The sequence below is a fragment of the Mesoplodon bidens genome (assembly GCF_964165515.1).
Source record: "Mesoplodon bidens genome assembly, contig: HAP1_SCAFFOLD_97, whole genome shotgun sequence".
NCBI lineage: Eukaryota > Metazoa > Chordata > Mammalia > Artiodactyla > Ziphiidae > Mesoplodon > Mesoplodon bidens.
In genome coordinates, this window is record NW_027672422.1 from 1,031,437 (window position 1) to 1,049,408 (window position 17,972).

The 17,972-nt window shown below is 39.5% G+C and overlaps 1 protein-coding gene across 1 annotated transcript in view; it reads right to left on the minus strand.

Annotated features, from left to right (window-relative positions):
• LOC308610217 (putative helicase senataxin) overlaps positions 1-17,972 on the minus strand; it is a 61,774-nt gene that overhangs the window by 19,469 nt on the left and 24,333 nt on the right. Inside the window, exons 9-15 of the mRNA XM_081259441.1 lie at positions 17,331-17,430; positions 10,425-10,598; positions 7,873-8,105; positions 6,645-6,812; positions 5,820-5,970; positions 553-654; positions 248-363 (exon numbers count right to left, since the gene is read on the minus strand). Coding sequence (XP_081115567.1) covers positions 248-363; positions 553-654; positions 5,820-5,970; positions 6,645-6,812; positions 7,873-8,105; positions 10,425-10,598; positions 17,331-17,430 — 1,044 coding nt within the window. The remainder of the gene's footprint in view (positions 1-247; positions 364-552; positions 655-5,819; positions 5,971-6,644; positions 6,813-7,872; positions 8,106-10,424; positions 10,599-17,330; positions 17,431-17,972) is intronic.

The window sequence follows — 17,972 nt, forward strand, 5'->3', positions numbered from 1 at the left end:
CTGCCTTCATGCTATTAACAGTGGCGTTCAGTGGCTAAAACAGACTGCACGTGGCCTGCAAAGTCTAAAATATTTACTATCTTGTTCTTTTAAAAAAAGTTTAACCCCTAATGTAAGGCATACCATCTCTGTGTACATTTTTGTACACAAATTATGCTATTCCACAATGAAAGAATGGCATCAAATACTCACCAACTAGTTTATCTATGAGCTTTTAAAAAACACTGATCAAGACATGTTTAGATACCTGTAGTTCCCTTCCACCTCGGCATAAAGCACGCTGGCGAGAAAGTTCATCTAGTTGATGATCTAGAAATTCCTTTCTTCTGTGAATCTCATGAATACGAGAAGGTAAGTCTTTTTCTTTAAAAAAAAGATAAAAAGCTGTTGATTCTAACAAATACATACATATGCATACAGATGAGAAGAAAAACTAGCTTTCAAAACTAGACTACTTCTAGGGTCTCCAAATTACCTTTAATGCCCATGCCATTTTCTACCATACAAAAAGAAACAGAAATCAATTTATATATACCTTTATTCAGTACTTACTCATTCTGTGGTTAACTTGGCTCTCCAAACTGAATTTTAGGACCTCAGTATTAATACACTTTTCTGGACCTAGACGTACTAAATTTATATCTCCACAGTTTCCTGTTGATAGAAGTCACACTTAGAGGTTAATAAGAATGCTGTCAATTTCTGTACATAATAATTATTTCTAAGCAAATATATTAACAATCAGAGAAGGGAGCTAACATGAACTATTAATCAACCAAATACCTGGAACTGCGCTAGAGGTTCCACACACATTCTTTTAGATTTGCTTCATAAGAATCCTATAAGGCAAGGATTTATTTCCACCTAATAAAAGCTACTGAGGTTGCACAAGCAGTACACTGCAGAGTTGAGATTCTATTACACTAATGCTTCTCAAACTATGTTCTATACATCACTCCATGGTAAAATGTATTTGGGAAATGGCGAGTGAAAATAAAACAAATTTCTTGACCATAGGATATTTCGAAGATGAAGACTTTTCTCTATTAATGCAGGTCTGAATTCCCCAAACAGAATCTTACAGGACCATCAAATGCTTTTCTGCAGAATACTGAGAACCACGGTTTTGAAACACTGTTCCACATCACAATGCCACTCCAGGATCTAAGGGACACAAGATGCTGGAAATTCTGGAATATGGTAATTCCAAAAACTGTCAGCATCATTTAACTGGTTTATTAACCACATTTTAATTTTAGGTTAGCACATTTCAGATATTATTTAATCTAAAAGTCTCCCACTGCTTCACTGAACTACTAAACTATAGCAATCATGCAGCGTTTATTAGCACTTATCCCAATCTGACACATCACATACTTGTTTGCTATCTCCTTCCACTGAAGCCAAGTCCCATAAGAACCAGGTTTTGTTTTGGTCACAGCCTAGAACCGCAGCTGGCATGTAAGTACAATAAACATACACTGAATGAATAAATGAACTCATTATACAGCTGTTTACACATATTTTTGTTCCTAGTTCAGCTCATTCTTCTAAAATTTGAAGCCATCTTCTCTGACCAACATTTACTTGAAGGTGTCAAAATTGCTAAGTTGTGTTTCTACCAGAAAGGTGGATGAGATTTATAGCCACTATAAGCATCTAAAAATGCTCCAGAAATTAAAACAGACATCCTTTAAATTGCAGGGTGAGCTCAGAAGGATGTAAGAGAAATTCCTAGGGGCCAAAAACAAAGAGAAAGGTGAAAATCAGAGGTATAAGCCCCTGAGCTGCTGTGGCTTCCCTGGAGGGAACAGGGTGAGGGCTGGTCACTCTCTAGATGCTTAGGTGTTTGTTTTTTCATTTACATACAATCAAATGCAGAGATTTAAAAATCCTTAGTTCTACAGAGTTTGACAAATATCTACATCAGCAAAACTACCATTCCAATCAACATATAGAAATTTTATAATGGGGGCTTGGATTTTAACGTCCACTAGAAAGCAAGAGGGCATGGAAGAGGTGGAAGGATGAAAACGACATGAATCTATCTTGGCCTGGGCTTAGCTGGGAAAAAAAAAACTCTCTTCTAGGACTTTCCAACTATAGGCCCATGCCACATGTGGACTTAGAGCCTAAACACATAATACAGAGAATGACAAAGGTGACCCAACCAAAATACAGTTGAGATTTTAAAAATGAGAATACAGTGAACAATGTTATACCAATATATTTGAAAACCTAAGGTGAAGTGGAGATTTTTCTTGAATAATATGAATTAGCAAAACTCACTCAAATGTAGAAAACTTGAATAAACCAACAATTAAAGACATTCAGCACACAGAAACTTACCCATCTGTCAAAAAACAGACAAAAAACAAACAAACAAGAAGCCCCCCAAAAAACAACACTAAAAACAAATTAACCTTCAAGTAACAGGTAATTCCCTGTCATTTATGAAACATCCCAAATAAATGTCTGTATAAATTCTTTTTTTTTTGTGTGTGTGGTTCACGGGCCTCTTACTGCTCTGGCCTCTCCCATTGTGGAGCACAGGCTCCAGACGCACAGGCTCAGCGGCCATGGCTTACGGGCCCAGCCTCTCTGTGGCACGTGGGATCCTCCCGGACCAGGGCACGAACACATGTCCTCTGCATTGGCAGGCAGACTCTCAACCACTACGGCACCAGGGAAGCCCTGTTTAACTTCATTTTTAAAGTCTGTATAACTTCAATACTAAAACCAAAGATATGACAAAGAAAAATTATAGGCTGCCGTCAGTTAAAAAAATCAATAGCAATCCAGCAATGTGGTAAAAAAATAATAGTACACAACCAAGCAGACCTTATTCTAGGAATCAAAGATATTTTCAAATTAGTAAAGCATTGTAGGGAATTCCCTGGCAGTCCAGTGGTTAGGACTCGGCACTTTCACTGCCATGGGCCTGGTTTCAAACCCTGGTCGGGGAACTCAGATCCCTTAAGCCTCAGGGTATGGAAAGAAAGAAGAAAAGAAAGAAAAGAAAAGGGGCTTCCCTGGTTGCGCAGTGGTTGAGAGTCTGCCTGCCGATGCAGGGGACAGAGGTTCGTGCCCCAGTCCGGGAAGATCCCATATGCCGTGGAGCGGCTAGGCCCGGGAGCCATGGCCACTGAGCCTGCACGTCCAGACCCTGTGCTCCACAACGGGAGAGGCCACTACAGTGAGAGGCCAGCATATCACACACAAAAAAAAAAAAAAAGGAAAGGAAAAGAAAGAAAAGAAAGAATGAAAGAAAGAAAGAAAAGAAAAGCAGAATTCCCTGGTTAGGACTCTGTGCTTGCACTGCCATATGGTGAGGGGGAGGGGCATATGAATGAAAAAAAACTGCATGCAGTAAAATTCAACACCCATTCATTAAAAAACTCTAATTAGGTGGGGACTTTTTTAACCTGATAAAAGCGTATATACCAAACCCCAGGAACAAACATCACACTTAATGGTGAGATGTCCAAGGTATTTCTGTAAAGGACACCCAGGACCACTGGACATAGTGAAAAGAAGCAAAAATGAAAGTACTGAATAAGAAGAAAAAAGCCATCTTTACTGACAAGAGATGTCATTTTCTCTCTAACAAAAATATTAAAAATACAACCTAGACCCTACACTTGTGCCACCTTCGTCCCAGCCTTCTCGTGTTGACAGCCCACACCTGAAAAAGGGCTTATTACCCTCCCTCAGGGAAAGGAAAGTGAAAACCACGCGGGAACTGTTCTCGGTTGTATAATTTGATACAACTACTTTGGAGCAGAACCGGGCACTATCTAGAATCAGCACAAATCCTTCAACCCAGCATTCTCATTTCTAGGTATATATACACTAGACCAGTGTTTTTATAAACTCTTTTGCCCGTGATCTATAGTATGAGGTACACTTCACATTGAAAGCCAGTACACTCATACCTCACCAATAAAACAGGTTTCACAAAACAATACTTTACCCCTCACTACCTACACTCTAATCTTTTCTGTTCTCTTCTGTTCTATCTTATCTTGTGTAAGTATGCTGGTTCTGATCTCCCTAAACTGATTTCACAATCCACTAACTGGTCACAAGCCACAGTGTGAAAGCACTGCCCTAGCAGCCTGTATGAATACTCAGGAGACGTGAGTAAGAACACAGTACTCCAGTGTACTCCCTTCAGCTGCGGTACAGTACAACACAATACAACTCAGTCACTGCAGTAAACGTTTTCATCCTGCACTGGGGAAACAGGCACAAGTACAGGAATTAAGTTTGAAATAACAAAAAAAAAAAAAGGGAAAGAACTTACATCTCTATCAATGGATAACGAATGAACTGTGCACTCATAGATGAGACACCCTACAGCAGTTAACATGAATGACCGTATCCATATACAGCGATACATAAAGTCATAGTTCTCACAAACATAATGGTGAGTAGAAAAGTTGCCGTTCACAATGCATTTTCAGTTTTAAAAGCAAATGACCTCTACATGTAGCTAATACATGTGCAATAAAAGGGGAAATGTGTGTGATCCCTGCGAAGACAGACGACACATCCTGGCTGCTCCTGCAGCTGGTGTGGCCACGGGACTAAGTTCTGGCCAAAAGGAAATAAGCAGAGGTGCTACTGGCAGCACCTCAGAACTTTCCTTAAAGCACAGCTAGTATATCTGTCCCTTTTTCCTTGCACTTGCTAGATGGGACTACTGGTGCTGGAGCAGCTGTTTCTGACCATGAGGTGCACTAAGGAGTGGGGGCGTCCCACGTAGTGCAGCAACAAGGTAGAAAGACCCTAGGTCTCTGAAGACTCGGAAGTAGAGTCATCACGTCAGTATCATCCCTCAGCTGCCCATCTCTGGGCTTCTGAGTACGAAGGAAATAAACTTCTATCATAGTTAAGCCACTGTAGTTGGAGTGTCTATTATTTGAAGCCTAATTGAATCTTAACTGATTTAGGTCACTGCCAGGTAACATCAAGGAAAATAAAATTTGCTTAGGGAAGACGAGATACATGTGCTTAGAAGAGCAGCCCGACCCAGAGCCATAACCATGCCACTCAGGATGGCTGGTGTGAGAGGAGGTGTTAAGGTTAAGTGCACAGAAATGACTTTACACATTCGCTCAAGCATTCCGAATCCTCGGTGGCAATGCTCTTCAATCTGTCAACTGTACTGAAAAGACTTGTCCCTGTGGTATACTTTACATCTCAACTCCTCAGCTTCTCCGCCTATAAAATGTAGATAGGTTATTTATTGCATGGCTCAGAGGATTACTCTGAGTACTGACACATAGTGAGCACTCGGTAACCGTAAGTGATGACTGCTCTAGCTTTTGTGTCACTAAACATCTACTAAGTCCCAACTGAGTGCCAGGCACTGTTCCAGGCACGGGGGTTACTACAATGAACACATTTTTAAAAGCCCTTGCCTTGGTGGACCTCGTTATATTCTAGCTAGACTGAACCATCCACGGTTCTCTGGCTTCTGGTCCTTTTTATGTACAGTAAGTTCCACCAGAGTCCTCTCCCCACTTCACTTCCTCATTGCTCTTCCAAGTTTCATCTTAGATATCATTTCCTCTAAAAGTCTTCCCTAACCCCTACACAACTGAATCAAGGGCTGCTCTAAGGTGTTTCAAACGGCACAGGGCCTGGCACAGAATAAATGCTCCAAAATATTCAGTAAACAAAGCAGTAAGTACACATGGGCCACAGCCTCAAGTAGAAAAAATGACCAGAACTGGCTTTCTCTTTGTCATTCAAAGTTACCACACTAAACACTGAAAACAAAAACAAATGAAAAGCCCACATAAGTATCATACCTAAAGGATTCTTCTTGTCTTTACACTTCTCATTGAATTCAAGCATAATTTTTTTCGTAAGTTCATCAACAGCTGTATTGGAAGGTGCACACACAAGGACACGGTTTTGTTTGATTTTGGCATTGGAGTTCTCATCTGAATGCCCCCTCCTCTGGTTCGACAATTTGCAACAAATAAACAAACAAACAAAAAAACAAACAATACTGATAAGCTCTATTGTGCAGTGTTATAGCTCTTCTCTACTGTCACATATATTTGAAAGTTCCCCTAATAACTAGTTAAAAGTAAATAAAAGCACCTACATCTTACACTGATGTTAAAAAATTACTCTGGCTGGGAACTCCCTGGCCAACGAGTGGTTAGGACGCAGTCCTCTTACTGCCAAGGGCCCAGGTTTGATCCTTGGTCGGGGAACTAAGATCCCACATGCCGCATGGTGTGCCCGAAAAAATAAATTACTCTGGCATAAAATCTAACTTCTCTGAGCCTTACCTTACTATCCACTTATTTTATTCAATGTTCAATCCAAAATGTAACCCAGGAATACATTCAAGATTGTCTCCTGGGATTAGCCGTGACCTATAATAAAGCCCGAAGACCACTATTCTAGCCCTTAGAATTAGTTTCACACAAGATAACATTTTCTGTTCCTTTTATTTCTTATAACCTTCTCTACCTCTGCTACCGCTTTATCTGATATAGTTCCACACAGTATCAAAAAGATACACAGAAGTGAAGGGAAAAACACACTTTAGTACTTATTTACACGGTAAAGTAAAACAACATACTCAATTAAGGGCACAGATGCCCTCGTGCACACTCTACCTCTGTCAGTAGGCGGTACAGGAGGCCCACAATGGTTTTTGATTTTCCTGTCCCGGGTGGTCCATGAATCAGACAGATCTTGGCAACTGCTGGGGAGTGTTTCACCATGGCATATGCAGTTTCTATCGCTTTCTTTTGGTCTTCATTGAAATCTTTTAGGTAGGCAATCTATACAAAAGACACTAGTGAGAACGAGCGGTTCTTCCTGGGATGGCACAGGAGAGCGAGAGAGTGGAAGACATCTGTTTGAACTGCTGCTGACCTTTGTCAGACAGAAGCTTTGGTGGTGATCAGGCAAAACCCCAAAATGACCCTTAATCTAAGAACCACTTTCGCTACTGGAAAGAGCTACTGATGAGTCTACAGGCCTCAGTCCACCTACAACCACAACAACTATATTTTTATTTGTGATTCTTATAAAGATGATCACAATAAACTGTTTTGTACTTTTCTTCTTTTTATTACGTGGTTCTTCCCATTTTAGTCAATCCTCTCTTTAGACAGTAAAAACATTCCAAGACTTCCTTTGCTAACACAAGTGATACAGTCAAAACAACAGGGATTTTGGGTCAGATCTGAGTCTACACCTCAGTTTCACTCAAAAGCTAGGTCTCTATACTCCTAACCTCTCTGGGCTTCAGGCTTTGACAATCATTAAATCTGGGATTCCTTAGAGGGTGAGAACTGACTGAGAAAATGCATATGAAAGTCCTAACACAAGACAGGGGTTCAAATAACATTCCTTTCCTTCCGCCTGTCTCTGTGTTAATTTCCTGGAACTTACACCCAACTCTTACAACAATGAGAAATATGTGTTCACACAAAAATCACAACTTCGTCGTCACACTGACAACAGTACCAGTCAATGCTCCACTGATCATTCAAATGCAAAAGTCATTCCATTAAACCTCCTCTTACTCCTGTATTTAATTACCTAACAAACAGTTAAGTAGGACGTTCACCTCACATTTTAATGCTGCTCTGCAAGCATGTTTTCAATTCCTTTTTGGACTCTACCTTTTTTCCTGAGGTAAGCTGACTAACTTAACACAAAGAACTACTTTGCAATATTAAAGAAAACTAAGCACTAAAAATGTCACTGGGCACACATGGTGACTATGTCTTTGTTGTAGATGACAGGGAATGTGTGACAGATAAAAATAACATGCTTTAACATCTTGACATGAAATGTTCTGACTTTCCCTGTTATCAAATGTCTGTCACTCACAATTCTCTCAGATGCTGTAGTTAGTAAATCTTTTGTACAGAAGTCCATGGGGTTTGGATTCAGAACGGCTCTGGCCAGTTGGTTCCGACCACTCAGCAAAGACATGGCTTTCAACTTCCTCTGTGTAGTCACCAGAGAGCTGATTACAAGACATTTCACGAATTCATTTAAATTGACTGGTAAATTATGTTGAGTCTGGATGGAAAGGGAACACTCAGATTTCCCATTACGCACTATTATCAAGAAGGAGAAAAAGCAATTTCAGTTGCCAGTGAATAACAGTGTCCAGTTAAAAAGGTTATTCAGAACAAGCTGTTTTGTAACATTTTTTTTTTTGTGGTATGCAGCCCTCTCTCAATGTTGTGGTCTCTCCCATTGCAGAGCACAGGCTCCGGACACGCAGGCTCAGCGGCCATGGCTCACGGGCCTAGCCGCTCTGTGGCACGTGGGGTCTTCTCAGACTGGGGCACGAACCCATGTCCCCTGCATCGGCAGGCGGACTCTCAACCGCTGCGCCACCAGGGAAGCCCTGTAACATGTTTTTTATACATCATTGAAATAATTTTCTCAGTAAGTATCTACTGACTGCCTCCTAAGAACCAGGCAACATTCCTGTCCTCTGGAGGCTTATTTTTTAGGAGAAGGGGGCAGATAAGCAAATAAACATGTCAGGTGATGGTAAGTGCTAGGAAGAAAGCCGAGAAGGGGGATGAGGAAGTGATGAGGGTTGTGAGGGAGTGTTGTTGTAGACAGGAGAGTCAGGGGAGGTTTTCCTGATATGATATTTGAGCAGAGCCATGGCATTAAGTGAGTGAGCCATGCCCGTAACCGGGGAAAGTGGGTTACAGGCAGAGAATCAGCAACTGCAAAGACAATGGGGCAGCGAGGTGCCTGGATTATTTTCACAACAGGGAGAAGGCCAGAATGGCTAGAAGGAAAAGCAGGGAGAAGCGAGCTAGAAGACCAAGACGGTAAATGCAGCTATACTTCAGAGGGCTCTGCAGTTAACCACTCTGAACATGACTCTGAGTCAGGTCAAGAGCACAGGACAGCTCCGCGCAGGTAAGTGACACACGCTAAGTCACACAGTAAAAGAATCACTTATCGCGAATGAAGAATAAACTGCAATGGAAAAAGCACAAGAAGACAACTTAAGAGGCTAAAATCTAGGTAAAAGTGAATGGTCACGTGGGCCAGGAGGCAGCAGGAGAGGTGGCACTTGGATGTAGGATATATGGCCAAGGAAGATCCGACAGGACTTCCTGATGCATTAGATGGAGCGTGCGAGGGAAAGCAGGACTCAAGGATGACTCTGAGGTTTTGGGCTGAGCAACTGGAAGAATGGGATGGAGGTCCCACATGCTGAGTTGGGAAAAAACGGAGCAACAGCAGATGTCAGGCAGTAAATCAAGTGCTTCCTTTTGGAGTAGGTTTGAAATGTCTAATAATCTCCAAATGGAGACGTCAGGTAGTTGGATGCATGAGGAGTTCCGGGAAGGAGACAGAAACAATTACTAAATCTTAGCAACAGAACTATGGCAAATGTAACCACTTGTAAGAGTTGAAAGCACAGATGAAGCTAGATATTCCTGGTGCTCAATGCATCTTGCACAAAGAACTGAGCTCTGACCACACAATAGTGGACATGGCACACCAGTTATGATGCGGCACGATGTTAAACTCTACGAGCTTTGTTGCTATTTTTAAGATATGATACAAAAAGGGGAAGGAATAATGATCACATATTATCTGCCCATAACAGAGACTAAGAGAGCAGCAATGTCAAAAAGGCAGCTTGGCATATATCAAGCATGTGGACTTCGTAGTCAAACAAAATTAGGTTTCAATTCTGGACCGAGTGTTTAATAGTAAGGATGCCTTTGGATACGTTACTTAACATCCCTGAACTCTGATTTCCCAATGAGCAGGGAACAAACCATTCTGCTTTGCAGGGCTCTGGGAAAAGATGATAAATGTGTACAGGAAGGACAGGGCACACTGGCTGGCACACAGTCAGTAGTCCTTAAATTCAAGCTAACATTATTTTTGTTATGCTACCTTAGGGAGAGAAGTCCCTACACCACAATGGATGGGAGTGATGAAACAGTAAACCCCTCCAGTTGCCTTACAATTAGTTCTGTGTTTGGTCTGCTCATCAATAATTAGCCCCCAAACCAAGGCTGGAATGTGATTTAACAAACAGATGGTTTGCAAACTGTCGGTTTTATAACAAACACACTGACAGATGAAGGAATTTACTAGAAGGAGAAGACATTAAAAAAGAAAGCTTTAAAATCCTAAGTCTAAAGCAATACGTGCTGGGCCTTTTCCAGCTGAGTCTAGAAAAACTAAAAGAGGACTCTGAATGGTAAGTAATCAACCTAGCAAATACAGTCTGGTAAACATAGAGCAAACATACATCTGGTAAATGGACAGCAAATAGAGGGCTGGTAAATGTATAGCAAATACATGGCTAGTAAAGCCTAATTTAGAGGGAGATGAAAAGATGAGCTGCTGACAGATTTCTCTTCCATGTCTCATTAGGTACTTACTGACTGAAGTGCGGCGGAACGTATGAACATAGCCACAGTAATGTTCACGGGGAACTTGCAGGCGATGTCTCTCTATATCCTTCTTCTCTCCATTTAGTCTTTCAGGAACCAAAAACACCAAATCATTTTCCTTTGGATGAAGCTGTTTAGCTAGTTCACATTCCTCAAGATAAACTATAACACAAGAAGAAGCCAGCATTTATTCTAACAGAATTAGTTTACATGAGATTAAAGGATATTAAACGCTTGTACTAAGTTCAAGCAAGTATACAGCACTAGCGGACTTTGTACATACTTCAAAATGATAGTCTAAGCTAGTCAGCATTGACAAATATTGATCACACAGCATTATAAAAGTCTTCTTAAAACCTGCTACAAAGCCAAAATAGATGAAGTCATAATATTCAAAAGTAGCTAATACATTTCTTTTCCTTGAAGTTTACCTTAGTTTTTAATCAAGGAATTTTCACTTTTGTGCCCTGCTTTCAAAATCCCGAGAGAAAATCTGGAAACAGATCCATGTACACGTAAGAATTTTGAGCCTACTAGTGGCATTTCAAACAAGGGGGAAAGGACAGTAGTAAAATAAATGGGGCTGGGAAAACAGAGCAAGCTCTAAAATTAAAAAAAGTTCAGTACCAACTGCCAAATCCAGCAGCAACATACTGAACCAAAGCACGAAGTACTAGGATTAAGTAGACTGAACTACTAAGTCTAAAAAGAATTTTAAAAATGCATCATGTAAGAAATGTCTATTTGAAGGCATCAGAGAGCAAATACAACAATGAAGAATCACTCTGTTGAGATCCAGAACAAGGTGGAGATCCGTAAGGGTCAGCCCAGTATTTTCCCTAGAAACATCTGAACTCCTCAGGGAGTGGCAGCCAGGAATTTGAGCAGTACCTGGGATAGCCTTGTACAAAAAAAGAGACAAAAACTGGAGTCCAGGGCCTGCATAGATAAAGTAGGCATCCTGGTAGCCCTCAAGCTTCAGGTAGGGACCATGAAGGACTACACCCAACAATGAAGGCAGCTTCAATTCACCTGAGTACTTCAGGAAAGCTCAATCCTTTAAGCCGGATTAAGATGATCCCACATTGCTAGTACTCCCAGAATCCTGGCAGAAGCAAAGAAAAATCCTCTCTGGAAGAGGACATCCTATCATCCTAGGCCCCTGATTATTTTTTAAATAGCTTTCCAAAGACAATGACCAACATATTAGAAATAAGCAAAGCACCAGGAGAGAATACATGAACTACTAGAATCAACAAACAAACAAAAAAGGGCTGCACAAGGCACTACACAGAGTACAGTCCTTGAATTGGTTCTAGGACTCCCGCAGGCACCAAAATCCTCAGATGCTCATGTCCCTTATGTAAAACGGCATAGTATTTGCATATAACCCACGCACATCCTCCAGTACACTTTAAATCATCTCTAGATTACTTATAATACCTAATACAATGCAAACGCTATGGACATAGTTGTAAATCCAACATAAGTGGTATGTAAATAGGTGCTGGTGCAGAGCAAACATGTTTTTCTGGAATTTTTTTCCCTGAATATTTTCAATCCACGCTTGAATCCGATGACGCAAATCCCGCAAATACAGAGGACCAACTGTATGTATAACACAGTTTAAAATATAGAGTTAAAATACGTAACAATAATAATATACAAAGCGGAACAGATAAACAGGGTTAAAGTTTTTTAAGATTTTGCCTTATCTATGGAGACACTTAAAGTATCGATGAAATCTGTAAACTTTGAATCATGTACGCTCTAAGTGTTCACCTAAACTACTAAATGGCAAAAGAGGTACAAGTTGACGTATAATTTCCAAACTAAAAGAAAAGAAAAAATGAATGGTTCAAAGGTCTCACATATATGTAAAGAGTACACTCTAGTTCTATCAGTTTTTTCTTTATATATTTTATTAGTTTTTCAAAATGGTCCTATCTTCTGTTCACTGAACTTGCTATCATTGTGAAATACTCGCTTTTAATCTCAAATAATGCTCTTCTGCCGTAAAGTCTATTTAGTCTGGTATTAACAGAGCAAAACAAGTTTCAATTAGTTGGGTTTGCATGAGTAGCTTTCTCCAATCTTCCTCTTCTAACCTTTCTGTATCCTTATGTTTACATGTATTACTTGAAAACAGCATATAACATGCCAATACTGATCTTGAAATAACTTTTTCTACCCAAAGATACTACGGCTACTTAGAAAATTGAAAGCTCACATACAGGATAAAACATATAGATGGTATCGGTTATATCAGGTAGCAAGAAAGCTCTCAAAGACTAGCCTGTCTAAAGGGCTCAGGAGCCAACTTGAAGAAACCAATTACAAAGACTTGAAACAAGTGTATTTAAGTCCATGTGTTCATAACGAAAAAACATTTTTTTAAAGTTCACTGGTCTACCCAGCACTTGCAGAGAATTAAGTCATTATTTTGAAAACTGGTCAGGAGTCAAGTATCAATACTTATTCTACCCTTCTTTATACTCAGTATACTACTGAGCAATCAAATAAAATGGAGCACTTTTTCTTTACAGAACTACAATAGCAAATAAATGAAGAAATGATCAAATAAAAATATCACCATTTTGTATCCTTTAGTAAAATAATTAATCTAGGCATTAAGGATCAACGGTTATAAGTATTACAAAAAGAGAAATTAGAGATCAAGCACCTCCTGATAAAGGAACACACCAACCTCAGCTATGAACTAGTTTTGCCAAAAATATTAGGTCAAATGAAACTGATCGAGCCTCTAGATCCAACTATCAATTTACAAAAAAGTACAAAGGACTGAAAAACATACTAAACACCACCAGGGGGATGCTATCAGCAAGACCCAGACACAGACCCTGTAATTCTACAGTGTCAACAACACAATTTCTTCAAAAAATAAATTACAAAGCGGGAGGGATCCATGAAGGAGACAATTGTAATTGAAGAAGACATATTAACAATGTCAGTGAGTGGACCTAACTTGGATCTTAATTCAAGCAGGCTGAAATAAATTGTTCTTTATGAGGAAACGGAAAAACTTGAACACTGTCTAGCTATCTAATATTAAGAAATCATGGTTCATACTTTAGCAACAAAATAATGAATTATCAGCAAAAATACTATGTATTTTTAGGTCCATCTCTATTAGAGATAGTCACTTAAATAATTATGACACCAAAAGAAAAAAAAATCTAACCAATGATGATCTGCAAAACCTCTCCCTAGAAAACTGTAAAACATTACTGAAAGTAAACCTAAATAACTGACAGTATGTATCGTATTCAAATCAGTATTAGAATGATGTCAATTCTTAACAAATGTCCACATCATTTTTTTCTCTAAAACTTACATGGTAATGCAAAGGGACAAGAATAGCCAACGTACTCTTAAGGCCAAACAAGGTAAGCAGACTTGCTCATTAATGTTTATAATAAAGCTTAATTAAGTAAAATTAAGCAATGTGATATGGGCAGAAAGGTAGGCAAATGATCCAACAAAGAAGAAAGGAGTCCAGAAAAAGGCGAGTGCATTAAATGGACATTAGATTTGTAACAAATATGACACTGCAGACCATGGAGAAAGGATAATCTTTTCAATAAACACTACTGGGGTAATTACATCTCCATTAGGGAAAAAAAATGAAACATGGCCCCTACATCTTACTCGTGTACAAAATCCATTCCAGGTCGGCAAAACAGCGAAGCCTCTAGAAAAGGGATTGGCAAACTTTCTGTAAAGAGCCAGATTTTTCTTTGCAGGTTACACATGGTGTCTGTTGCATATTCATCATCATCTTTTCTTCAAAAGCTTAAAAAAATGTAAGAACCTTACACTTGGGCAGTATAAAAACAGGATACAGGGTAGATCTGCAAGCTGTGGTTTGCTGACACCTGTTCTAGATGTTAAGATAATATATTTATGACCTGCAGCAGGGAAAGGTTTCTTAAACCTTTGGCACAGACCATTAACCATAAAAAATACACAGATGCATTTGTTATGTTAAAAAATAAAGTCTAAACAAGAATAAAATAAGAATTTTAAAGACATCACTAAGAGAGACATAATGCAAGCCAAAGTGGGAGGATGGTTTATATCCAGATTGCATAAAGAACTTGCTACAAATCAGTAAGGAAAAGACAACTAACAGAAAATGAACAAGAGTCTTTAATAGGTGCTTCCCTAGAGAGGTTACTTGAGCATCTACTAAATATATGAGAAGGTGCTCAATCTCACTGATAGCCAGGATATTACAAAATAAAACCACAAATGGCCATCAATACACACACACTACAATGGCTAAAATGAACAGCACAATCAACACAAATGTGTTGGCAGAGACATGGAGCAACGTGACTTCCATACGCTGGTGGGGTGTGTCATTCTGCATGACTAGCTTGGCATTATCTACTCATGTTAAGCTCATGCATAATACCCTGAGACTCTGAGACCCACTTCAGGAGACAGACTCCACAAAAATGCCCTCGCATAACACGAAGAGACACATGAATGACCATAGTAGCATTATTCATAAAATGCTGTGTGTAGAAGAAGGCCTGAGGCTGCTATCATTAGAAAGGTCTGCTTACAAGGTTGGCCCCCTTGGAATCTGGGAACTTGGTTTTCCAGACAGCCCTCATCATTTGCTGATGACAATGGCTCACTGTACCTTACCTGTTTGCCAAATTTTTTCTCTACAGCTTATGTCAAACACCCACTTTACTTGTGAAAGTCATGAATGTGGGCTAGGCAGAGGGTGTTTTAGGCACTGGGTCTCTAAGCTTCCCTGGTAGATAATGTGTCACATGGGTTGTCGCAGCCCACTACTGGGAAAATTAAGTGTGTCCTGTGTGACTTCGCTGGGAAATGACTCTTGGAAACTTGCTCCTGGTTTCCTTTTTCCCTTTGCTGATTTTGCTTTGTATCCTTTTGCCATAGTAAGTCACAGCCATGAGCAGGAATATAATTCCTGTGAGTCCTCCTAGCGAATCACTGAACTTGGGCATGGACTGGGAGAGCCCTGACACACAGGCCTAAACTGCTGAAAAAATGACCATTAACGGGAGTTCTCTGGCGATCCAGTGGTTAGGACTCGGCGCTTTCACTGCTGTGGCCCGGGTTCAATCCCTGGTCGGGAAACTAAGATCCCACAAGCTGCATGGCACTGACAAAAAAAACTTCTTTAAAATAATAATCATAAAAATGTCCATCAACAGTAAAATTGTGACACAGTCACATATTGAAATACCACCACAGCAATGAAAAAAATACCAAAGATGCACACAAAATTGATGAATTACGAAGACATGTTACGTGAAAGAAGTCAGACACAAGAGTAAATGCTATGTGATTCTATCATACCATCAAGATAAATGGATGATAAATCAGTGATTTAAATATTAGAAAGAAATATAAAACTACTACAAGAAAATATGGAAGTATTTATCTGATTTCTAAAACCAACTGAACAGTAAAGAAATAAATACGGTATTTTTGAACATGTGAAGATAAAAATTGTCTGCCTCAAAAACTGCATGTGAAACTGAACAGCAAATAATGAAACTGAAAAAAATTAACAATGCATACAAGTAAGAAAATAACCTCCCTAAGAGAAAAAAAAGGACAAAAGGCATGAACAGACAATTATCCGCCCCCCCCCCAAGAATATAAAAGACCAATAAAGATTTGAGGACAAAAACTACAACTTCAAATGAGATACATGTTCCATATAAAACTGGGGGATAAGTTTAAACTAGCAAATGAGAAGAGATACATTCTTACATTCTTATGTCAGAAGTGAAAATGGTATTCTTTTTGGTAGACAGAGGCAATATGAACCGAAAGTCTTAAAATGCACACACTGTTTGATCTAGCAAAGGGATTTATTCAGTGTAACAGTAAAAAATCATAAGTAATGTACATGTCTAACTAGAAATTACTGGTTAAACAGAACTATGGAATACACTTACAATGGAATAACTACAAACACTGAACATGCTATTATTATTTATCTCTGAAAAGACATTTATAATAGACTAAATGAAAATAAGTCAAATGTAAGCTTCACGAAGGTGGAATTTTATGTTTTCATCACAGCTACATACCTAGCATCTAGAATCATACACTATCAGGTAGTATAAAGTCAGTAAATATTTGCTGAATAAATACATGAAAAAAGTCACTTAGGTAAAATAACCCTACCCACCCACCCTTCACTCAGATGAATAGGAAGTCTAGCAGTAAGATATACAATACTATGTTCATAAGATGATCTCTGAATGATGGGAACTGTGAGTGATGTTTATTTTACTATTGGCTAATATTATCTGAATAATCTACAGTGAACATATAATACCTTCCCCCCCAAATATATGTACACGCTTTTTTTCTTAAGTGAATCTATGGAGTGGGATGGACTGCAAGGGGGAAGGAGACAGACGGAGAATTTATACTTTTTATTTTAAAGGGTTCTAAATGCTTGGTTTATTTATAACTAAGACATAACTGTGACACATGCTCCAGACAACTCATGAAGTGAGAGCAGAGACGGCAGAGAGATTTACTCAGAATCTGTACGCACGATCATGTCAACACCCCCTCCGCCCCCGCCAATCAAACTCCCTCACTCACCTTCTCTCTCCCTTGCCCAGCATCTAGGGACACTTTGGCCTGTGGTATTCTGCTAGCACAATGGTTAAAACCATGAATTTTATAACTGTCCCAGTAATTATCCTCATTAAGTAAAGACTTTAAACATACTCTTTGTAAGAGCTTACAAATTCACCTCAGGAAACCTATATCCCAGAAAATTCAAGCAATTATTATGTTCCCTCAAATAGCAATCTCCAATTATTATATGATAGAGCCCAAGTTACATAAGAAAGAACTTACCCACAAACTCCCAGTATTTTTTATAATCAGCAGGAAATTTTCGTAAATGCAACTGATGGAATTTCTCTTTGTTTGGAGAGCTGTTCCATTCCTGTGCCACCTACGCAAAGCAAAAAAACCAACTTAAGAAAGCAAAAACATCTGAAAAGCCAATGTTAAACGGCAAAATTTTCCAAAGTAAGCAACCATAAAATCCAGAACCTAGAACTCCTGTGTGACACAAACATTAAAAATTAATTTGGGACTTCTGGTTTCCAGCTTGGCATGTAAGGAACTTAGAAGTCGCCACTCCATCCTAACAAGTAAAAAGAGACAAAAAGGTGGATACAGACAATCACAACTTGCCAGCGCAGAAAACTCTTAAGTAGAAACCTCCATGCCAGGAGGAAATCCTGAACTGGATGCGACAAACTGTTGGAGGCTCAGCATGACCTCTCTTAAAAACTCTAGGGGGACCCAGTCATAAAAGGGACTCCACACTTTGGTGAGTCTTACCTCTAGGAGCTCGAACAGGCCCTCACAGTGAACACTGGAGAAAATTCCCTGTGTGCTTCCAGCGGGGGTGGGGGGTTGGTGGGGACTGGGGTAAAGGAACCATTGTGTAATACACCAGAGCATTCTTGACCTTCTTAACAAGGCCTG